Raw genomic sequence first — 24,630 nt, 5'->3', positions numbered from 1 at the left:
AGGGCAGCGCGGGGAGGCGGGCCGGGCCGGGCCGGGCCGCGCAGGGCCGCCCCGGGCCAGGCGGCGGTAGCGGCGGCCGCCGGCGGGCCATGCTGCTAAAGCTCCTGCAGCGCCAGACCTATACCTGCCTGTCGCACAGGTATGGGCCCTGCCTCTGCCTCGGGGGCCTCGTCCTCATGATCGTCTCCGCCCTGCAGTTCGGGGAGGTCAGTACGGCGCCGCGCCGGCGCGGCCTGCCTGCCCCCCCCCCCCGCCCCTCCGTTCCCCCGGGCAGCCCCGGCCGGGACGAGCCTCGCAGCCCTCGGCGCGGCGCGGCGGCCGCTCCTTGCGGGGGCGCGGGCGCGTCTGGGGCTTTTCTGCCTTGCGGGCGGCGGGCGGTTGCCGTGCCCGGGGGGCGGTTGCCGTGCCCGGGGGCGGCCGGTGCCTGCGGCGTGGGCGTGTGGGCGCGTCCGCCCTTGGCAGGCGCCTTGGCAGGCGGGGGAGAACGCGTGCTTGGCGGGGGCCGCGCTCCCTTGCGGTGGGGTGCCGCCCCCCGCGGCGGGGTGCGGCCCGCGGCGGGGCCGTGTCCCGCGCCCCGGGGCCGCCGCGGGGGCAGCTCCCGCCAGCCCCCCGAGCCCCTCTGCGCGCGCCGGGGGCGGCGGCGGGGCTTGGTGACCCCCTGGGGTGAGGGACGGGGTGTGGGGGGGCGGGGGGGGGGGGTTCCTGCCCAGCTGTGCGGGCCCTGCTGAAGGAGCGCTGGGCGGAACCTGGAGCTTGTGCGATTTCGGGTGACTTGTTAGTGCTGTGTTTATTTGGGGTTTGGGTTGGTTGTTTTGGTTTTTTAAGTGGTGTTGTTGTTGTTGTTTTGTAAATGTGACTCTTCTAAAGCCTGTGTTGGATGTATCCCTCAAATGGCAGCCGGGAGTGACAGAATCTTCCTCCCTCCGGAGCTGAACGAGTTAAATGTCGCCTCTCTCCAAGCTGCCTGCAGCTCACCGGGGTCTGGATTGCACTGCTCGCTGCTTATTGCTCAGTCTTTTGTAGCTGGTACAGGATAGCTTCTACTTGTTCTATGTATGTTTTCATACAGATATGTATTTTAAAGCTTCGTTACACATGACCCCTTTTTTGGAGTCATCAGTGAAAGAACTGGAAGGGCATAAAACTAGCTGCTCCAATGTAGTGTTTGAGAACATAGTAAGTATTCAGGGAACTAAAGTGTTTTAGTCAGTGTGATGACAGCTTTAAATGCAAACAAACTGGAATTTCCTGATGCCTGAATTGTTCTCTTTTTTTTGCTTCTTTTTTCCTTCCCTGTTTTGTTTGGATGGATTCTTTCAGGTACAGAAAAAAAATGAAGAGGCATAAAGAGTGTTATTTGAAGCTCTTGAGCATAGCACAATCAGAACTTTATTTTGTGTATCTGTACATCTTCTTTGCATGAATTACTTCATCCCTTCTGTCTTGTAGGGTTCACAAGTTCCTGAAACACTTTTAAGCCATTAGCAAATTAATTACTTGTGTTGTACTCTTAGTCAACTTTTTTTTTTACATTATTATCAACTTAGATTGATGTGTACCTCTTGGTGCTGTGAAACTTCAAGTATACTTCTGCCTTTCTTCAGAATGGGGGCTTAAACTCAACTTTAGGATTCCTTAGATCTTTGAAGATGTTTTAAAACACTTCAGTCGTTGTCCGGGTTATGGCTGAATTCAGTGGAAATCAGTCAAAATCATTGCTCAGAACTACTTTCCTACTAACTCTTATCCTTAGAGCCCTTTTAGAGCTGTTCAGAAAGCCTAGATGCTATTTAGACTGTCAGCAAAGAGCTAGCAATATTCATGTAGAAGTAAACTTTCAAAATTATATGTTAAGAAAGAGGAAAAGTGACCAGAAATGTTTAAAAAAACCCAAACAAAGCACCAGTGAGACCCCACCCTTTATGGAATAAACATACAGAAAAAGTTTGTGTTTTTTTTTTTATTATTTGGTTGGAGTTTTTTTGTTAGTTTATTTTCTTTTTACAGTGTTGGTAAATGAGCATGGTAAGAGATGTTTGCGTGGATTTTCCCCTTTTATGACTGAAAGTGGTGTGTTTTGGTGAACTGGTAGCTTAAGGATTTAGGAGTGACTAGGCTTGCAGAGTGGACACTGTTAGATCTCTTCTGACAACTATGTTGGGAACGGGAAGGACTTTTTCAGTGTAGAATTTGCAAGTCAGCAACTAATAAAAATATGTAAGACTGTTTTGAAAATTAAACCAGAAATCTTTCTAGCAGTTATCAGGTTAACCATTTTTAACAATCTGCAGGGAACTGTCAAGCAATAAAAAAGCAGCCTGAGGCAATGCTTATCTGACCTCGGTATCTGAGCAGCATTTGGTCCTACTTTTCCTCCATGCCCAGAGACAGCTTTTTTTGTTTTAGTACACAAAAGTTAGATCTGATTGCTTAAATTCATGCTAATATCAGTATTAATGCTGGCATAAAAGTGAATGGCTATGGCAAATACTTTGAAGTTGGTAATAATGCCCTCACTACCTCAAGGTGAAAATGCTTAAGAAAAAGCTTGAGCTCAATGAAGTAGCAGTGCATTAAGCATGATTTGGGAGCATTTCTGCAAAATCATATGGGGTAGTCAGGTCTCAGCCAATGCTCTGAAGTAGTCATAAGATGAGCTTTGGGTTTTAGGATGGTTTGTAAACCCTTCTTAGCCGTCTGTAGGTTGCTCAGCTTTGTCAAGTGTTTTATAACTGGAACATGCCAGAACTGCTGATATCACCTGTCCGATACAGTATCTCCTAATAGAGGGTGTCTCTTCTTCTTAATATTGTTCCCTTAGTGGTTTTCTAATATCAGTATGTAAAGTTGAAGCAAAGCAGCTGCCAGGCATTATTGCAACACAGTAAGATGGGAGGAAACACTTACAGGCAAAAGATGTATCAGGTGGGAAGAGCTCAATTTTTTTTTTTTCCTAAAGGTGTTTCTTAAGAGAGCTGTCCTTGGTCTTTCAGTTACAGCTGTACCAAGACAAAAAGTGAATGCTTGACTGGTTAACTTCTTTCTTCTGAAGAAACATACTAATCATAATAAATTACGTTCTTACTCGGGTATTTCTCTGTTTCTTCTAGAAGCAGATCAGTGCGTGTCAGTTCATCATTATCAGTTGTAGCAAATGTTTCTGCGTGGGTATTTATCTGTGTGTACTGTGTTGAAGGAATATATTTAGCAAAAGGAAGTAATGATGTGCATATGAAAAAGTTGAATAGTGTATTTTTAAGACTTTGGTATTTAAGGGAGAAGATATGATGCTCAGCTGGTAAATTAGGTGTCATTTGTATAAGGGGTTTGAACTTGTACAGATGTGATCGTTGTTAGAAAGATCATTTGCAGCTTTGGCAGGAATTGTGTGTGCATGCATTTGTCATCCAGCCACATGGTTTGGCTTTCCCCCTCTCTGAAAGGCTTTGATTTGCGAGCATGAAGGAATAGAGATGTGTGTCTTCTTCAAAGCGAGGAAGGTAGTTTTTGTTAAAGTTTTGAGTGCCATCTTTGAGAAAAGGTGTATTTTGTAGTAATTCAGTATTCCCTTAATACAAGAAATAAGCAATAGTGTAATTTTAATCTAGGAGGAGTGCTGTAAATTAAGGACTATGCTCTCTTGGTATTTTTTTTCCTCTCCATTACATATAAATATGTACTTATCCAGGTAAAATAAGCCACTATGTCTTCATTTCTAAAGCAATACAAGGTGCCACTGTAGTTTTTAAGGCTGGACTTGTGCTATAAAAGATACCATAGCAATGTTTAATATTATTTTATCTCAAATTACTTCTGCCTTTTTTGCTATATCAAAACATATTAAGCCTTTTTAGTGTTGAAATGGTTGATTAATATTTTTTTTTCCTATTTAGAATCATGATACCAGGTACTTTAGTAGTAATGGAAATGTAAATACATGTGTTTGTTTTGTGTGTGTGTATATTTACATTTAAGAATGGAAATGGAATATGAAGTTGCAGCTTTCCAAAGGAAGAATTATCTTGTGATTGGTTTCCCATATACCCATATTTCTGAAAATGCCCAGGAATGGGGATGGCTGGCAAATGGCGTTTAAGTGGGGTGCAGCTTGACATTTTAGCTAGAGCAGCCTTGATGGTTCAATGAAGATGAGGAAGACAATCCTGCCTTTAGCTGTGGGTTCCCGCCATTTCTTGTCTCCAACAAACAAGCAGAGAGAGATCAAATGCTCTGGTTTTTGAAGGTTTATCTTTTTGTTGGTTTAGCTCTGTGACTTGACTCTCTGCAGGGCTGGGTGAACTCGTGTCAAACTAAAGAGGGGTAGCAGAAATGCAGGGGGATGGAAGAGAAGCTGCAGCCTGCAGAAATACTTTGCTGTTGGGTTAGTTTGGCTCTACTGTAAGATGTCACCTGTGTTGGTAAAGAGTGGTTGTGTTCTAAGTTTGTGGCTAGGTCAATCTGCATAATTTGATATGCTCTGGCCTGGCTGTTTCCAAAGCGTGGATTTTAGAGGTATGTATACTTCAATATGTCCTGTATAAGAATAGAAAGGAAGACAAGCAAAATTAATGGGGGTGGGTGTGTGATTGTGTAGGGATTTCCTGCTTGTATTGAAATATACTTGTTTTAGGTTTCAGTTTTAGGAAAACATTGCTGGATTTTTTGAATTTTCAAAGGCTAAGAGAAAAGGGGGAGATAGCTTAAATGAATAGTAGCTTAAAAAGTGTGCCAGTAAAACGTGAAATCTTTTCTTGGAGAGAAAAAATACCCAAAATATGTTTAAATAAAGTATGCTCTTAAATTATGAATCTGATTGCTGGTTCAATGTAACAACTGAGCTTTGATTAAGGTCTGGTCAGTTGTACATTAATACAATTGAAATTGATTATGATTAAACATTTCAAAATAGAAATTTAAGTGTCTAATTTTAGAAGGTGCTGGCATCAAGGGATGGTTTGTTTTTTTCACTTGTAGGTTGTCTTGGAGTGGAGTAGAGACCAGTATCATGTTATGTTTGATTCGTACAGAGACAACGTTGCTGGCAAATCATTTCAGAATCGGTAAGTTTTACTTGCACTTGACAGTATTGCACATTTTACTGTTCAATTAATTTTTAAGTATTTAAATCAAATATTCTAGATTAAGTAATACACTGTGAGTAGGAACCTGTTGTATGGGCTCTAAATCTGCAGCAAATTTTAAACTTAGTCATTTTAAATTGTGAGTTATTTCTTAATACCCCAGCTCGGGTGATGTTTGACATTTGGAAGCTCTAGTTAAGTATCAGAGTTTACATTTTAAATGCATTTAATTAATCCAGTCTCTAATGAAACATCAGAATGGTGATAATGTTAACAATAAAGGGAGGACATGACATGTTTTCCGTATTAAGATACAAAAATATAAGTACTGTTCCTGGGCGTTTTTAAAAGTCCAACTTTCAGTGTTTTGAAAAGTTATATTTTATTTACCTTATATTTTCTGTGACTTCTCACGAGGGACATAATTTAGTAGAGAAGTCACGAAGCTAGTAACAAGCGGCTTTTTAAAGCTGAGTGCATGGAAGAAGTCAGTCTCAGCAAGTTGGAAACCAAGTCATATGGGTCTTTTGCTTCAGTTGTGTTAACTGCCACATGACTTCTTGTGGTTTCATCATTCATGCGTGAATACTCGTGTGGTCTGTATCTGTTGCTCAGGAAGTCAGTGGACTGTGAATTGGTAGGTGGAAGAAGCTACTAAGATATCATCTGACTCTTAAGTGTTGATACCCTTAACTGGAAAAAACCCCCCTGAAAGTAGATGCTTAATCTGCCTTGAGGTTTGTTGAATCATGGGACAGTAGAAATGATCATATCAGCTTGTCACACTTTAGCTGGTGCAAGACAACTCTGTAACAGTACATTGCATGTTGTCAGTGAATCTTGTACACTTCATTAGTTTCATCTCTTACCCCCTTTCCCATTTTCCAGGGGATGACAGATGAAAGCAGAGTGATACAGCTCATATGAATAATGAGCTTAATGTTTGTGTTTCTGCAGTACTGAAGTAAAAGCATGGTAATTTGTTCCTGTCAAGTATCACAAAGTCAGATATTTTAGCACTAAGTACAGTGCTTTTATAAAATGGTTGAGTTTGTCCAAAACAAAGTTGCAGATCTTACTGTTGTGATGTAGATATAGTCAGTTCCCATATCTGTGGTGTTTCCTTCATTTTGGTTGTGTAAAGCACTCCTTAGCTAGTGTTGATTTCTGGGAATTGCGAGCAAAACACCCAGTGCCTGAGGAGAAGCTATTGGCTGCCTCAGCAGAAGCTTAAGGTTTTCATGATGGATGCTTAAGTTACTCCAGTTCGTCAAAATGGTTTTAATGCTTCTGTCTTGGGCATGACAGGGAGGTTTGTTTTGATATTTGTGTGCAGATACCAGCTTCCTGTAAAAATTTGTACCAACCAGAAGTCTTTTCAGAAACATGCTTTTAGGCATCTGTTAACTTTTAGAAGTCCCTTGTTAGGAGTTCAATTTGTTTTTATTATCAAATTTCACAAATGCAGCATGGCCTTCTGAAAGTATTGATGGACCTTCAACTGAATTAAGTAGGAGCTTTGTAAGAAAATATCTCTGTTCTTGTTGAACAGTTGTGTTATAAACTTGCATAAAGAAAACCTCAGTATAAAATACAGACACATTTGTGCATGGGGGCAAGCTCCTTACGGTTATAAGCTCAAAAAGCTCTTCCTCCTGAGTAATGTAAAACCAGTGATGTTGCTAACATCATTAGTTCATCTATTGAACACTGTTCTCTGCCAGACCAAGGAAGCCTTCTTGTTTTACCTTAAAGTTAAGCAATTACTTTGGTTTGCTTTTCCCTCCTGTCACATGTTCCTTGGCATCCCAGCTCTTGTTCTTTCTAGGTAGTCACGTCAGCTGCTAAGGTTCCTGCTTACATTGCCTAGACTCTGACACAGCTTGGGACAGTAGAGTAGAAATTCTAGGGCTTTTTACCAAATCACCTCATCCCAACCCACTTTTGAAGACCAACTTAGTTTTGATATGAGAACAAAAAACAGAGGAGGAAAACTAAGTAATGGAGTAGCATGCATGCATGCATATCTTGGACAAAACCAGTATTTTAATACTTTCCACCAGCAAATTCTGTATTTTGGCAAATGCTGAAGTGTAATTTCTCCATTCCAAGACATGGCCAAATAATATTTCAAATTCCAAAATATGAATGGAAACAAAGTGTTGAGGAACAAGTCTCAGACAGACTAATTTCAGTATGGTACAGTAGGTGAGAGCCATCAGTGATTGAGGAGCCATTAATCATTGAGCAGAGTGAGGCTGGAGAGAGAAAAAGATTCACAAATTAGGGAGCCAGGAGTACTCGAGTGGGAATAGCAGTGGAACAGCTGAGTTGCTGTTTGTGGGTAATTACAGAGATGTAACAAGCAGGAGAGCTGGGAGGTTGACAGTGGGGAGCTTAAGGACATAATACACTTGTTCATAAAGAGGCTCAGCAAGGTTGGAAATCACAGTATGTTAGCCTGGGAGACATCCAGAGGCTGCTGTACTCCTTCAGCAACCATGGATGCTGACACAATGAGGCCTTGTCTTCTAGCTGCAATATCAGCTGTGAGCGTGGCTCCAGTGTGTAAACAAATGTCATGGACATGGAAAATTCTTCCCAACAGGTGCATATAAGAGGCAGCTTCTGACAGGTCTCCTGTCCTATCTGGGAGGCTGGTGGCACTGCCTTTGTTTTCAAGCAGGATCCCATAGATGTTTTTAGGTTTGCAAGTAAAAAAGGAGTAAGTGTTTGAAAGAGGAAAACGCAAAGGAGTATCCAAAACAAGCCTCAGCTTTTTAATTGTCTGTGAGTCTCCAAAAAAGTTTCCAAAGTCTGTGTTTGCTGACATGAAAATCAGTAGAGAGTTTCTGTAGAAAGGTGTAACACAGCTCCGATTTAGGCTGCTTGTCTTAAGCTTAATCTGTTTGCCAGACTGGTATTTGTGATGGAGACGAAATGTATAAATCCACATGAAGGAGAGAAATGTAGGTACAGAATTTGAGGGAGAAAGCTTTTGGTCTCTTATGACCTTAAGAAATTCGCAAAAGACTCTGCGTATTAAATATAGTGTTTCAGAAGTTTAATGCAGGAGTGGTCCTTCTGTTCCTTTCTAATTTTAAAGCAAAATGCCACTACATGCTTTTCAAAATATAAACTCTCAGTGCTTTATAAGATGTCGTGAAACCAATCAGAAAGCTTTGGCAAAGACCAAAAAGGTGAAATCTTAAGTGTCATTGATCCTAATTGGGAGCAGCAAATTAGTTTGTGTATGATACCTGTTTTTTATTATTATATTTGGTAACCACTATTTTCTCAAACAATGTATGCTGTAAAAATGCATTAAGAAAATTGATCCAAGCAATTAGACTAGTGAATCTGCAAACAGTTAATTTGCTTTAATAGCCTTTTATTCTTTGTCTCTGTTGCCACTGTTAATAAAGAGTGAGCTTGCTGTTTAATTCAAAGTTAATTCAGAGTTGCCGTATCCGTACCTGACCAAAAAATGCCTTTCCTCCTTCCAGTTTATTAGCATTTGGTTTCATTTCATTGTGACATCATTTCAGTGCTAAAAATTAAGTGTAGCTAATTACCTAGTTACATGTGCTGTTGCACACAAACACACTTGTAGCAGGTTATAACTTGAGGAGAGGTTTCACAGAAGTAAAAATTGTCTCATACCCTATAAAGAGTTGGAGTTAAGGGGCCTTTTTTGACATTTTAGGTTCGTGAAGCCTGGGTAAATAAACTCTGCACTTTGCCCAGAAGACTGAGGGTTGGGCGTCCTTTAAATCAGCTGACTTGGGTTGGGTGCTTCCACCTGAAACACTCTTGCCGTAGCTGTAGATTTTAAGGGGCTGTAAATCTAATAATTTACCTGATTACAATAAATGTAGAAAATGCAGAGGAGCTTCTCTGCCATTGAATTTCTGCTCCTGTGGAGAACTTTTCAGTTCAAAACCTGCTTTGAGTTGCGCCTGTAAATGAGCCAGAAGCTAGTTGTCATCTCCTGAGAAAGGCGAAATAACTGATAGTTTTATTTGGTAAACTGACTTTTTTGCCAGTTGAGAGGGTAACCTCCTGCAGTGTTGCATGACAGAGGTGAGACAGACTTTGAGTGGTGCTGCTGGGAAGGCAGTGCTTCTTCCCAGATGTTCAGACTGTCTCAGAATGACCCACCATTATCCTTTAAGTGTCTTTAGCCCAGTTAGCAACAGTACTTAACTGAAAATGCAATGTTCCTTTTCATTGTACTGTGGCCAGTTAGTGGCTGCCCTTTTACCAAAATTTGTCCTTCTATTATTGAGTCTCAGACAGTAGAAAATGTATCTGAGTGCAAGTTGTCTGCATGGCACACTGTGCAAGGGAAGGTGAAGGAGATACTTCCTTATAAGCTCGGTCTCTTTCGGAGTGGTTTCTGAAGGATGCAGTGGGTGGGGAGGGAACACCTTTCCTTGGAAAACTCATTGTGTGACCCATGGATTTTATCATTTAAGAAGTGCTCAGTGTTTGCTAGGCCAGCTACAGTTTAGGAAGGTATTGAATATCTTGACACTGGAACTTCTGAAAATAATAGTCAGGGCATCCTTCTGCTCTCTGGGACCGAGAAGTTCACCTATGGCAGCAGCCCGGAGTACCCACTGAAGCAAAGCTGTGGGCCTCAGGGAGGAGATTATAATAAATAACTAGGAGAAAGGTACCCAACTCCTTGTCTTTTCTTTTGCCTCAGGTATTCTAGGAAATATGTAACTGTCCAGAAACAGCTCCCAAGATATTAAATTATGTCAACAATGAATTTGACCGCTGTGTAGAGTCTGAATTAATATACTCAAATTGTTTATTTATAAAATGCCCTGTTGTTAATATCTAAGAGGCACTCCTATGATAGAGATCTGGTCTTGCTAAGATCTTACTGTCTTTGTGCAATTAAACAGCAAGTATGATTCAAGTCTTTTTATTTCATACTGTCCTGTCTAATGTAGTTGGTGAATTGAGGATGTGACTGGATACTAGTCCTGATTTGAGAAATATTTAATGTCTTCAAAGGAATTGGGTTATAGGTTATTGTCAGTGAAATTTAGAGCATAAAGTTCAGATTTTGTTTAGTTACTGAACTGTTACAGCCACTGTATGTCCCTTCTGGTTTTATGTCTGTGCCATTTTTTCAAAGGCTCATGTGTAATTAAGAAATTATATAGCTGAAGAGAAGCTTTTTGCTTCATCTTGTTTGCAGCCCAGACACCAAGTTTCTCTGTTGTTAGACAGAAATTGCTATTGTAGGATGCCAGAAACACTTGTAATATTAAAGAGCTCATGTAGCTTTCATTTGAATTATGTAGGCTTTGTTTACCCATGCCGATTGATGTGGTATACACCTGGGTGAATGGCACAGATGTTGAACTGATCAAAGAATTGCAACAGGTCAGAGAACAGATGGAGGAAGAGCAGAAAATAATGAGGTAATAATTGCATGTATTTTTTCCCTTTAACCAACAGCAACAGGGCCCTCTTATTCTGCCATGTTACTCAACTTGAAAATTCAAAGTGCGTTTTTTCACTTCTTCATTTTTTTTTCTCAAAACCTTCTTTCAGTTCTTAATTTAGCTATGAAGTAGTGTCTAATCAGGAAATTGTTTAAGAAACGAAGCATAATAGTTCAAAGTCATTAAGTCAGTTCTGTCTTAAATTTGTAAAATGCCATGCAGAAAATTGTGCTGTTTGTATAGGTAATTTTGTATTGATTTCTATCACTCAATTTATAAATAATAATAAAACTGTATCTTGGCTCTCTTCATTCCCCTCTTTGTCCCCCAGTATTTCTTTTTATGACGGTTGTAATAAAATCTTAAGCATATGTTTCTTAAAGGCTCCTTTTTAAAGTTTCATTTGTAGTCTTCTAAACACTGAAACTGAGAAAGAGGAAAATAATGTAATAATCTTATAAATTTATAACATAATCTTGTAATCTTATAACATCTTTACTAACTAAGGAAAGACTTGTATTGCTTCAAACACAGGCAGCTGCAGATACCTGAGTTTGTGTCTGATAACCATTAATTCTTAGATCACTTGACCACAGAGTTGTATACTGTTTTGGCCAGAAAATATTCTAAAGAGAGTAACAAGTTTGGAGAGTAGTAATAGTTTAATTTGGAATAATCTGAAATCCATAAGTGAGTGGATTGATCTGATTTTTGGCATGTTCTGACTTGCAATTTAGCTACCACTGCCAGCGTGATCACAAGATGAATTCTGTATCTTTATTTTGCTACCTAAACAATGAAAGTATTAGTGGAACTTTAAATCCATTAAGTTTAAATATCTTAAAGAGAGACATGGTATCTGCTCTGAAAAGCTTTAAAATTTATACTAATCTTTCTCCAGCAGTTCACATAACAAATGTTAGTGGTTTTAGCTTTGTCATCACTTGTGCTGCAATTCCTGCAGCATGTGGAAAAACATATTTATTTTTTTTTCCATAACACTGATTTGTTAAGTTGATATCAAGCTTGTGAGTAAGACTCATGTCCATGCCACATTCATTATCTACAGGGGCACCTTGTCCTCTCCCTTGTAGATAACTTTTTTCACATACTTGAAATCATTTAGCACCATTACAAAAAAAGAGCTGTTTTGTGGGATCGAGATAACTGCAGAAGGCAGAAGCAAGGATGCTGTAAAATCTGCTGACAAGTCTATGTTTTGTATTGCATAGAAAAAAGTTACTAAGTTGTAACTTTCTTGTTGATAAGCCTGAACTGAGCTGGTCATCATCCAGGCGCTTTATTCTTCAGCAGTAGAAAGTAGTTTGACAGATGGTGGTTCTCTTAGTGTTGGTGTGTGTAGAAGGGTGTGTACCCTTCTGATATTACTATGATTATTATTTAGCATCAGCACTGCACTACCTTTACATTAATCCTCCTTAGCTTCTAATGTGCACATGGCAAATGCATTATAAACTTTATCAGAATATGGATGTTAGACAAAACTATCAAGTCCACCTAGTTCCAGGTCATTTTATCCTGGTTTTTTTTCAGTGTTTCCGTATCAACATCAGTTTCTTTAATCTTATAATAACCCCTGAAAATCCTGTTAGCAAAAAGAATCCTGCTGCCACAGCTGTCAGCACAACTAAGAATTTTTGAACTACACTGCGTGAGGGTGAGCGGTGAGGGGCACATGGGTCAGCCTTTGCTTGCCTTGGCAGTTTTATAACTGGGTTATTGGAGCTTTCATTGCATGTCCCTGACTCAATTAAGAGTCTGAAATTAGATTAAATTCTATACTGTAAACTCAGTGTTATTTAATGTAGTTATTTTAATTTTGTAACAGGGAAATCCTTGGAAAGAATGCAACAGAACCAACAAAGAAGAGGTGAGTTTTTGTGGATTTGGGCACAAATTGGAATAAATTTATATCCTGCTTGTTAGCTGAAAGCAGATGCTGGCTGGAGAGTTTGTTTGGTTTTCTTTAGCCTGTGCACACTTTGCTTCTGTGTCGCTTCAAGAAAAGTTGACCACATGGTAATATGTACGTTTGAAGAAAAGTAATTTTAATGTGACATTTATGAATGAGCTTTTTAAAATGTGACAATTTCTGAAGTTCCAAAAGCGTATCGTGGTCACTGGTTAGGCAATAGTTACTTTTCTGAGTATGGATTTTTAATACATATGTACCTGGAGTTTTATAATTAAAAAACATGAATATTTTTTAACATTGCTTTCACCTTCCTTTGCATACATGGCACTGTAAATAATTATCTGTGGAGGAGCCAAGCCTCTTGTGCCTCTGCAGCCAGGAAGTGGCAGGGCAGGGTCTGTCCCCATTCTTCGGTTGCCTTGGTTGTTCTGCTGTTTAGAGATCTTTATAAGGTCTCCTCTATGGACAAACCTTGAAAACTTGGAAACTTGGAAAAACAGTTGTGGGAATGAACTGAACTGTAACAGTCAGATATTCACCTTCTGCAGCCAAATAACCTTGCTCTTAGTACTTTTTCTCTGTCCTGGGAGATGGTAGAAAAAAATTACCAGATTTTACAAGAACATCTCTCATTGCCTCTAACATCAATTTTTGTCTTAAATTTCCTACTAGTTTTAAATATATCTTTGGTATTTTGCTGTAGTGAGAAGCAACTGGAGTGTTTGTTGACACACTGCATCAAAGTGCCAATGCTTGTCTTGGATCCTGCACTGCCTACCAACGTGACACTGAAAGACCTGCTGTCCATTCATCCTGCTTTACAAGCTGCTAACAATATGTTCTTTGTAGCAAAACCAAAAAATCCTTCTACCAATGTGACAGTAATTGTTTTTGATAGCCCTAAGGATGGTAAGTACCTATTTGTCAGATTTCAGCCACGTTTCTAGAGGAAAATTTTTAGTAATCTACTGTGAATAAGATTGGTTTTTTTTCCCCTCCAGTACTGACTCTGCCTCTAATATTCTGTTTGACTTGAGCAAGCGTCTGATTCTCTAAATGATGACATTAATTATACTGTTTGCTTACCTGCCAGACAACTGATTACAGATGATTAGTGTTCCATGCTTTAAAACACTATTGAAGAACAGGTTTGATATCTGAGTATCTGTGTTTCATTCTTAATGTTAAGAGACTGAGGTTTGGATTGAGGAAGATCAGTTTCAGACATCTTCTTTTAATTGCTGTGAAGTCTAATTTGAATGTTGTGCACTAAGTTTTGCCCTTGCTTAAAGGATTGCATACCTTAAAACATAAGTATCCGTGTGTTCAGCATACATAAGTAGGATCTTGGAGCAGGTATGAACTCCTCACTTTGTTTAATATGGTTAATATGTAATGCCCTTCCACTAGCCCAAGCTCTGTTTTTTATTTTACCACCAGTAATTATTTACCAGTTATAAAGACAACTCTTCACACAATAAGTATCCAAATCTTTTTAATTTGCAAAAGTATATCTTAGTTACCAGATTATACAAAAGAAGTGAGTTTCAGTTTTTGATTTGCAATGCATTTTATTTGTTCTAGTTGAAGCTGCCCATTCTGGAATGTTAAAAGACAACAGCAAACAGATAGTATGGAGGGGTTACTTGGTATGTATTTTTTAAATCTGTTGATTAGCTTTTTTGTATTATAAACTTTTTGTACTTTTTTAGAAAGTGCTTCTGTGTTATTCTCTTTCCATAACTCATAACTAACAAGAAGTGAAAGCTTTTAAAATAACCCTGATTTCTATTTTGAAGTTTGGATAACGTGACAAAATTTACACTATTAAATCTGTCACCTGATGAAGAATTGACAAATAAATGTGAGTTACTATGAGTTTTAAAATGTCTCGAATAACCCATTTGCTTGTTTTTAGACTACAGACAAAGAAGTTCCAGGTCTAGTATTAATGCAAGACTTGGCCTTTCTTAGTGGATTTCCAGCTACATTCAAAGAAACAAATCAGCTACGAACAAAACTACCGGAGAGCCTGTCTTCTAAAGTAAAACTGGTAAGGGTCTGGAGGAAACAATAACTTAGTTGTATTGTTTATTTGTTCATATGGGGGATCTCACCCACCTTGGAGACTGAGGATGTTTCCAATAATAATGTTTTCCTGTGTGACTCTGTTTTCCTGAGTTGTGAAGAGTAGTAAATACTCAAATAGTTATTTAGGCATTAGATCTGCTAGTCTGCAGCTGATTAAAAAGTACCTGCCTTATCAGTGTCTCTCAGCCACTTGCTATAGGCTGCTGTTTTGCTGATGTATACTACAGCACTGGCTTGTTTGATGTGACAGAACTTTATGTAGCTTCTTAGTTTTCTTCTTCCCTTTTTGCTTTTAGAAGATTTCTCTTACTAGTAACAACACTGGATTGTTTCACAATTGAATGCTTTATTTCACTCTGCCAAGTACTCTTTATGGTCCTGAGAAAGTTGTGCATCAACTTACTCACCTGCAGGGCAGCAGTAGATCCATTTAACATTTTGTGCCTTTCATTCTCCTCTGCCATTTGGACTCTTCTTCTAGTTGCAGCCAGGTTTAACAGATAGGTAAAAAGTAAAAATCTTTGGCTTATGTATTGGAGAGAGATGTGTTTGGTGGTGTAAAGAGGGCTGAGGCCAGGAGGCTTGTGGAGGACAAGGAGTTAGCACTGATAAAGGTATGTCAGTCTGCAGGGAATCTGTCTTTGGTAGTCTAACGCTCACCTATATGATTTGTTAATTCACTTCATGGCTTTTTCTTGGTGCTTGAATGAACATGACTTCATTTTCTTGGTGGGTTTTTTTGGTTGTTTTTTTTGGGTTTTTTTTGACAGGATGAGTTAACAAATCATATGTTCTGCTATTGCAGAAACTATATTGTGTAACCAATTCCACAGGCTGGTCACACTCCAGCTTAATGCAAGCTGACTTTCTTCTTTCTTGTCTTGACTTGTGTTAAAAGGCTATCTTAAAATCTCAATAATGGTAGAAGCCTTCCAAAGTAAAATACATCTGTACCTCTCTTCCTACACCTGCTTAAACAGCTTAATAGAGAGAGCTCTGAGACACTTATTTAAACTTAAATAGCTGTTTTCTTTTGCCTTTGTTTACATCCCTCGTGTATGCTGAGTGGCTATCTTTTCTGCTAATTTAATCAGGCAGTGCTCATCCCACAGCATTGCCTCTCCATTCCTGTCATCCTTCTGACAGCCCTTCCCTGCTACTTCCATTGTGGATTTGTCTGCCTTCAACATGATTGACTTGGGGTTCTGTATGACGTTTTAAACAAGGCATCACCAGAACTCTTTACACAGTGAAAAATACGTAGTACATAGCTAAAGCCAGTGGACCATCAGAGACTTGCTATATGCTAGCTTACACTCATTGCAAACAGTGCTGCCACTGTTTCTACATAACCTCACTTGCATCCTTCCACTGCTGTGTATGGGTGCAGCTCATAAAAAATGTCTCTTGCTATCATTAATGTGTTGCTAGTTTTGAATGAGTGATGGCAGGTATGCTCTGGTGTGGTCAAGGCACCTTTCTGTTTCTTTCTAAGTGACACATTAGTTAAAGAGCAGTGGCTATACGTATGGTCCATCTGCCACTCTCTGCTTGTTTTAAATGCTATGGGTATTTTTTTTTAATTCCTTTAAATAAGTGGTGCTTACTGTAGAGAAATGAAATTGTTATCTAACAGGAAGTGGTACTTCAGTTTTGCTATCTGATGCTAGGTTCGTAATTTCAAGTTTACATGAGGAACACTGTTGGTTGAATGCTTCCTGACTCAGCCATCTCAAGGATCTTAACTGAGTGCAGGTTCATCCATTTGGGTTTGGAGGCTTTTCTAGTTCCTCAGACAGCTTAAATAAGTGCCTGGTAGTTTTAACATATTTGACGTAATGGAGCTGAAGAACTCAGAGTACCTTTGACTTCAATTACCAGCTCTTCTCTTTTGTTAAACTTGCCCTTTAGCATTAAAGAAATTTGGTAACACGATGTTCCTTAATTATTTTTTTCTCTTTCAATTTAAAATCAATTAGCTTATGTTTTTCTGACCTAGGGTTTTTCTCTAGGAGCAGCTCTTGTGTAACATTCTAATTAATTACCAGATTGGTATCTGAAGAAATATTGCTTCTAACATTTCAGAGATGTTTTGATGTAAAAGAGATCTGTCTGCTTCTACTTCTGGGAATATATTGGAGCACCATCCTGGGCAATATTCGTTCTCTAGTTGAATGTTGTAGATGAAAGCTCTCATAGTAACATATCTGAGGAATGGTCCCCCCTCAACCAACATTTGAAATTTCATTCTCTTAGCAGATGTTGCTTTATGCTCTTTTTCCAGAATGATTTTGACTTAAATCAGTTCTTTAATCCATAGTACCCTACTTTTTTTTCTTTCTTTTTTTCCCCCACAAGTTCTTGTGCCTTGTGTCATTACCACGTGGTGGTCCTTTGTCAGAGTAATTTTTTGTCTTTCTTCAACTGTCCAGCATTTTCCTGTCCTTGATGCTCAACCACATTCTCTTCTTCCCTCTGGTGGCTGGTATCATGGTTTCTTCTAGTATTTTTGCTGCTAAAATGTATTTATTTTATTATAAGAATACTTATTGTGGGTTTTTTATGTTGTTGTTTTGTTGTGGTTTTTTTTTCCTTATTCCCCAGCTCTCCCTAAGCATATTCTAGCTTTATTAGTCATGGTTATTTCTCTAATTGCATTGTCTAACTGTTCTTCAAGTCACTGTTCATGCTTTTTCTCCTTAATGCTGCTGTGTGGATTTTTGCTTCCAGCACTGAGAACTTGATAAACTGTGGGATTTCTGCTGTAAGTCTGTCAAGACACAGACCTTAGACTAGCCTCTGTCTCTTGTGCTATAATAGAGACCTTCCATCTATATACCTTTGAAGAATGAAACACCCAAATTTCTCCTAATTACTTTAGAGCCATCTGCTGTTTTTTGTTATCTTGTGATTTTAAGACTTGTGGAGTGATTCTGCCTGAGCCTTAATTTTTTTATTGCAGTCATCTTTTTTCTATTTCATCAGATGATCCCTTTCATAATCTCTTCTTCTGTTCCACTTCCAACAAAAACCATGATGGATGCATTGTTTCTGTGCTTCAGTTTGGCTTCTCATATTCAAGCACCTGGCTAATCTGTTGTCTGTATCCAAGCTGATCACTTGGTTAACTGTAGCAAAACTTAAAAATGCCATAGTTTCTCTGTGGTTTTGGATTACTGTCCGGATCAACATAAAGGCTGCATCTCTGGGATGTCTTAGATACATCTCCCATATCCTTGTCCGTTTTTACAGAAGTAACATTCCATGGCTGTTATCTTTGTACAGAATTTTTCCTTACCCATTCTTGGTTGTGTGTTTCTTCTTGTCTGTTGTCATCCAGTTTATGACAGTTCTTTCTGTTGGTGCTGCTTCTTGTGTTCTTATCTTTGTGTAAACATTACTATTGTAATCAGGTCATTATTTGTCCCTAAAAGCTCCTCTTCTGCAGTTTGGTTAGGCACATCTCTTTATAAACACATTTTTTTCTCAGGTATTCACAGCATTCTGCAGTATCTTCATCCAGCCATTGCTGTCTGTGTTTCTTTTCCTGGTGGTGGTTGCTTTAGAACAATTAAATTTGGATTATTGTACCCTGTGTGGTCATAGCTGCAGATTCTTTCCCAACCAGTTTTCTGCTCTTGATAGCAGCAATTTCTTCATGTTCTACATACAATAGAATACATGTATATATATGTAAGATATGCTTTATTTACAAAGATAAAAATTTTTAGATACAAAATGTGGATGAGGTCATTTCTATAGCAGCATTTCCTGAGGTCCTAGCTCAGAATCATTTTTTCATTCAGTGGATGTTGTAGGTAGGCAGATACAGTAAACATAGCCAAGTGTGGATTTCTCCTTATTAAAGAGAGATATGCTAATGTCTCTACAGTTAATGCTACAGTTAAGTAGAAGAAAGCTTGGTTGTTTTCATTCTCCACTGAAATTTGCAGCAATTCTGGAGCCTAAGGACTGTGAAGTGGTGTGAGATGCCTGGTAGAGAGGGAGAAAGTTGCACCTAAATTTAGGCTTGACTTGTGTCTCATAGCCACCTCCTGATACTTAATGAGTTTCTGCATGCTCCGAGTGTTTGTTTCTTAGTGCAATGCTGGAAGCAAAGAAATAATAATTGAAAAAACTCAAAAGTTAAGCTGCTATTAGAGAGGAAGAAAGGGGAGAAAGGGAGGAGTGCAGCTGTTGATGCATTTGTGCCCAGTGTTTCCAGTGCTGCTTTAATTGGATTGCCTTAGTTTGTTTGATTGAAATCACTTCTGAATCCAAAGAGGACCAAAATTTCCTCGACATCTGGGCCAGCTGTTGTGTGTTCTAAAATCCTCTGAGAAAAGCAGCTGGGTTCAACTGGTGGGGATTATATGGATACAAATTGGAGCATAGGAGGTTTAAGATGAATATCAGAAAAAAAATTTTTACTGTGAGAGTGACAGAGCACTGGAACAGGCTGCCCAGAGAGGTTGTGGAGTCTTCTTCACTGAAGACATTCAACACCCGCCTGGACGCCTTCCTGTGTGATGTACTCTAGGTGACCCTGCTCTGGCAGGGGAGGTTGGACTAGATGATCTTTCGAGGTCCCTTCCAACCCCTAGGATTCTATGATTCTGTGATTCTATGATTAAATTGTGCAGATTTAGCACATAATTATTTACTTTCCAAAGTGAATTATGCATGTTGTGGTCTACTGAATTTTTGTACTTCTGGCCTTCACTGTAAGGTAAAGATATGGTATTTTATTTCCAATTGAAAGGTAAGCAGCAATGTATCTACTGAGCACATCTGTTGTTCTAAGTTATGTGTGTTATGATAGATGCGTTTGAAAATTACATGTGGCTGCTTTTTATTTTCTATGCTTTCCTAACGGTGCATTAGCAAGCCACTAGATGGAGGTGTTACTCCGGTTGTGCAGTTGCCTGCTGCTAAATGCATGTCTTTAAAGACTGGAAAATGGTTACATTGTAACCTATGCACGACAACTGACTTTTTTCCTTTCACTTTTCCTTCTCCCCCCTCTACTAACATTTCTAAAGAAAATTATTGTTGTTAAGCCTACAATAGCCACTTGTGACTTAAAAACTAGGTAGTAATGTAAAGATTGACAAGAGAAGGATTAAAAAGGCAGGAGGGTATCATTTGCTTAATTTTGGTTTTTGAGGCTATAATGCTAAAACTTTATAACTGAAAGAGTAGACAGTAGTTAAAATTTGTGGAGAAAGATTGCTTTCCTTCAGTATCTTAATTGCTTCAGTGAAAACTGAGAGCCTGCAGTTCTCCTTCCTTTGCAAAACATTGTGTCCTCTTTGATCTGCATGCGCACACATATAGACATATATGCACAAGTTACATTGGAAACTAAGAGCTGTAATTTGTCTAGAAATGACCTTGTCATACTAATGGAAGAAAATCCACATAGGAACCTCTAGGTGCAGTGATGCTGGACATTTGCTGTCCTTGTGTTAGAAGCCAGGGCTCACCTGATCATGTTGACTCTGTGCATCTATTTGCTTTTTTTTTCTGTTATATTTTCATGATACCTTTGGATCTGCTGACCTGTTTTGTCAGGGTGAAGATGATCTCTAGAAGATAACATTTTAAGGGAATGGGCAGTTGCATGTGTCCCCACTGAGAGGAAGATAATAATATCAGAAAATCTTCCAGGGCAGAATGCATCTCTGAATTCAGAGCAAGAAAATGCTTTGGGCAGGTCTTAACATTTATTAGAATCTAGTTAGTTATGTCACCAGATAACTTCATTGACATCTAACTTTATTGATAGCTCTGCTTTTGAAAAGACTTTTTTCTTAAAAAAAAAAGTATTGGTGAAAAACAATTGGTGTAATAAAAGCACTCTGTTCAATTCAGGGGTTGTTTTAACTTCAGTGCTGAGCAGTGGAGCACATTTTTCTACTACTCTTTGTTAGTGCTTGGACTATTACATATTTAAAACCTAGAGCACATACACTGTGCTAGGAGGAGAAAAAGGGGCGGTGCTTGTAATAAACCTGCTTGGGAATCTGTAGCACAGGTACCTATTTTGTTGAGTTGGGTGGAAACAAGTTAAAGAGAAACCAAGTATTTATTAAGTGCTTTCAAAGTTCTAGAATGGTAGTATTTTTGGTTTGTTACACGTATGTTTTATATGAGAGATTCTAAGGGACTGTGTGACACTGTTGTATTCCTAAATAAAGCACATACCCACTGATGGCAGCTTTGCAATCTGTAGCATTTTGATACCGATATTTTTGGAGGTTGCTGGCTGCAGTCCATAACTATACCTCAGCCATTTAGCTACTGAAGCCATCCTTTCCACCCATAGGTTCAGATGATTCCCTGGAAGGTCTGAGATTTATCAGATTTTTCTAATGGCAGGCCTCATAAGTCAAATTGAAAGATCTCAAATAGCATATGAGTCAAAGCATCAACAGCTTTAAAATGTCACAAGTGGGACAGCTGGTCTTGCTGAGGGAAAGGGTGCTAACTCTAGGACAAGTGTTGTTTTAACATGAACAGAAAAGATAAGATTTAGTAAAAAAATAAAGAAAAAAAATCGCTTCAGGGTATTATGAAATAAACTCTGATGGTTTTGCTGGTTTTGAACATGGCAGTATTGGAATTTTCTTAATTGCTTTTACAGATCATAGGCAACTGAAAATCTGATAGATGTGTTTTAATTGTCTTATGTGGCACAAAGGAACAAAAATTAAGCATAGCATGTAATAAATATTGATGAGTAACTGCATTTATTTTCAGTCTTGACTGTTGAATGCATGCTCTTACAGAATTAAAGTGCAGTTCTGCTTTTAGCTTATTTGTGTCTGCTTATGCTACTTCATACAGTAAACACAGCATTTTAATAGGTTATGCTGTATTTCTAGTGAAATGTTTTGGTGCCCTGCAATGTGTAAGTTATACTGGCTGCTAGAGAGCGCATGTAGCACAAGCCCCTTCTTATCCTGTGCATTATGAAATCCGATACATGGATTTACTAGTGGCAAGAGATAAAAACAGCAAACGGATCAAACAGCCCTCAACTAAGAAATGACCTTAAGAACATATTGGCAACCATCATTAAGGACTTGGAGACCCACATGGATTAGTTCTGGAGCCCTTTGTATCTCAGATTTCTGAGCTGTAGGTTGAACTGTAAACCATTCTGAAAATGTCACACTTCTGACAGCAACGATGAATTGGTGGCTTTAATTTTCTAAAGAAAAGCATTGCTTGATTAAGAATTGGTTGCTTTAATTTTCTAGAGAAAGCATTGCTTGATTAAGGCAGGGAAAAATGTGATTCTTTCACTCATATAATGAAGTTGTAATAAAATGTGCATTTTGTTACTGGGCAGGAAGAAATGGATGGGGACTTAACGATTCGCTTACTGTAGAAATACTAATATGGACAGCTTTACTGTTGTTGGATCATTGTGTAGGGAGAAATTTTCTTTGGAAAGAGAAAATAAAGCATCTAGAAATGTTCCATATCATCAAATATTTTTATTTTCTGGCTTTATGACCCCTTTTTGGATTCTTACAAAATTGTAGTTCTCTAAAAACAGTGTTTACCAGTTCTGATCGGTAATTCTAGTAAAAAAAAAATAGATGGCAAAGGGAGAGTGCTGCTGTGGGTGCATGTCGTAAATTGTTATCTCTGCTTGTACAGTTGCAGCTCTATTCAGAAGCCAGTGTGGCTCTCTTGCAACTGAATAACCCCAAGGGCTTCCAAGAACTAAGTAAGCAAGCAAAGAAGAACATGACTATAGATGGGAAAGAATTGACGCTTAGTCCTGCTTATTTACTATGGGACCTCAGCTCTGTCAGTCAGGTAGGTAAATTCTGTTACAGCATGTAAAAGTGGTTTTATTTTAAAACTGCAAATAGAGGCAAAGTAGGTAATGACAAGGAACACGGGATTTCTTCCAGAAGCTTGCAAGTGTTAAGAATCCAGTGTTTATTATGTTGAAAGAAAACATAACAGGAGCACTGTCAACTTCTGAAATCACAGAGATGATGGCTGAAACAGACATTTAATTGAAATTTTCGTATTTTCCTCTATGTGAAGAAAAATTTGCCCTCTTCATGTGTTCTAATAAAAGTGTGTGCAGTCAAGTAATGAAAGGCATTACTGATCCTGACTGGAAGATGAGCCCACTTCCTGTATGGGAAAGACAGAGAACTTGATTCAAAAACATGATTATCTCCTTTCCAGCATGTTTCTTAGACTTTTTTTTTGTTTTGCAGCATGGTATATGTTGGACAAAATGCTAATTTCTTCTCTTCCAAAAGTTTTGGAAACCTGAAATTATAGATGTCTGTAAGGAAAGGAAGTTTACTTCTAATGCTTTTAATAAAAGCACAGCTATTTGGTTTAGCAAAAGGAAATAAAATAACAAGATGTCTGCTTCAAGATAAGATCTTCTAAAATCTTGGGGTTTTTTTCCTGATAGCATTTAATTTTACAGTAAATGTCAAGTGGCACAAATTAAGTCAATGTGCCCTCTACAATAAAGCTTGCAGTCTCTCTTTGCATCCTGTGAATCTGAATCTGGGGAGCTATTCCCTGTTAATACAAACAATAAACTCAAAATGTATACTTCCCCATGTTGAAATTATGCATTATTTTGTAAATGGTTACTTATCCAGTGGATATAGGCTTTGCTGAAGTGCTTTAGGTGGTTATGTTTTTGACGAGGCGTAAGCTGTGTTATTGTACATATTAGAAAAGGCGACTTACAGTGTGTAGAATCTGCACTGAAAATGGTAATTGTTAAATGTTCACATTTTTCTTGATTTTCCTGTTTCAGTTGGGCATACTTCCTTTAGAAATGTTCTTTTTAAGTAGCCTTAATTTAGAAGACGTCATTAAGTTCTAATAAATGGTAAAAAACCCATATGTTACAATGTTGTGTATCCTAATCTTGTTACTTACCTGAAGAGCTTCTAATTAAAATCTTCTCACAAAGCATACAGAAATGTTTAGCTATTTGATAGTTTAATATTAGGCTTAGCTTTGTTAATTTTTTCCTGCTTATGTTCTTTAAAAAGAAAGAATAGGAGATAATTGAAGAGCTGCTACATCATGACACTTACAGTGTATCTATATTAGGTGTCACTTGTATACGGCTTATGATGTAATGTACTTGGAAGGCCCCAGCCTCTTAAACCTGGATTACTGATTTAAAATGCAACTTGGCTTTTGATCAAGATTAGAAAATAATTGAGACTAGTAATCCAGGAAAACAGGAGGCTGTTTTTTTTTTTTTTTCTGGGGTTCTTTCTTCAGGAGCAAGGTTCACCCAAGACTGTTATCTTGCAGTGTGGTCAGCAGACATCGTAATGATACCAGTTGGTCAGCCATTGATGTCAGAAGATTGTATTGTTCACCTTGATAATTCAGAAGAATATGATCCTTTAGAAGAATAATGGTACTTGATCAATGTACTTTTTATTTTTGAATGTTGCCAAGTCCTCAAATCTTGTACACCCGTATGCTCAAGCTTACTTTTGTTACCTAGCTGGATCAGAACATGAATGTTCTATATAAAATCTAAGAGGATTTTTTTCTTTTTATAGTCCAAACAGGATGAAGATATATCTGCCAGCCGTTTTGAAGATAATGAAGAGCTGAGATACTCATTACGGTCAATAGAGAGGCACGCCCCTTGGGTACGACACATTTTCATTGTCACTAATGGACAGATTCCTTCCTGGCTTAACCTGGATAATCCTCGGATAACTATAGTAACACATCAGGTAAAAGCTAAACGAACAACCCCATCAAAAATCTGAAACAAACAAAAATTCTACCGTGGACGTGCCATTATGTGTTTGTTTTGAAATGTAGTTGCCCCCTTTTAACTAAAGGCTGCATTATTTGGAAGATGGAAGTGACCGTCTCTCTTCCCTATCTCATCCATTTACTATACCCCAGTATGTCTGTATTTTGGCTAAGCAGATAACTGAATATATATCAAGCCTTCATTTAGTCCACTTTTCCAAATACTGAGGCATCAGCTAACATATACCCATGTCTAATTTCCTTAGAAAGT

At 38.6% G+C, this 24,630-nt stretch overlaps 1 protein-coding gene across 6 annotated transcripts in view; it reads left to right on the top strand.

The window, feature by feature from the left end:
- GNPTAB (N-acetylglucosamine-1-phosphate transferase subunits alpha and beta) overlaps window positions 1-24,630 on the top strand; it is a 47,727-nt gene continuing 23,097 nt past the window's right edge. For 2 of the 6 annotated variants that reach the window (XM_051616063.1, XM_051616079.1), the window contains exons 1-9: window positions 1-206; window positions 4,975-5,060; window positions 10,403-10,522; window positions 12,396-12,437; window positions 13,186-13,391; window positions 14,067-14,131; window positions 14,401-14,535; window positions 22,245-22,406; window positions 24,155-24,334. In XM_051616063.1, coding sequence (XP_051472023.1) covers window positions 90-206; window positions 4,975-5,060; window positions 10,403-10,522; window positions 12,396-12,437; window positions 13,186-13,391; window positions 14,067-14,131; window positions 14,401-14,535; window positions 22,245-22,406; window positions 24,155-24,334 — 1,113 coding nt within the window. In that variant the 5' untranslated portion in view covers window positions 1-89. Of the gene's footprint in view, window positions 207-1,076; window positions 1,177-2,200; window positions 4,513-4,974; window positions 5,061-10,402; window positions 10,523-12,395; window positions 12,438-13,185; window positions 13,392-14,066; window positions 14,132-14,400; window positions 14,536-22,244; window positions 22,407-24,154; window positions 24,335-24,630 lie in introns of those variants that run through there. The other 4 variants (XM_051616089.1, XM_051616110.1, XM_051616072.1 and 1 more) reach the window with 4 other exon arrangements.

Source organism: Apus apus, chromosome 1 (assembly GCF_020740795.1).
Source record: "Apus apus isolate bApuApu2 chromosome 1, bApuApu2.pri.cur, whole genome shotgun sequence".
Lineage (NCBI taxonomy): Eukaryota > Metazoa > Chordata > Aves > Apodiformes > Apodidae > Apus > Apus apus.
The sequence above is the reverse complement of the archived record's forward strand: the minus strand, read 5'-3'. Positions and strand labels throughout refer to the sequence as shown.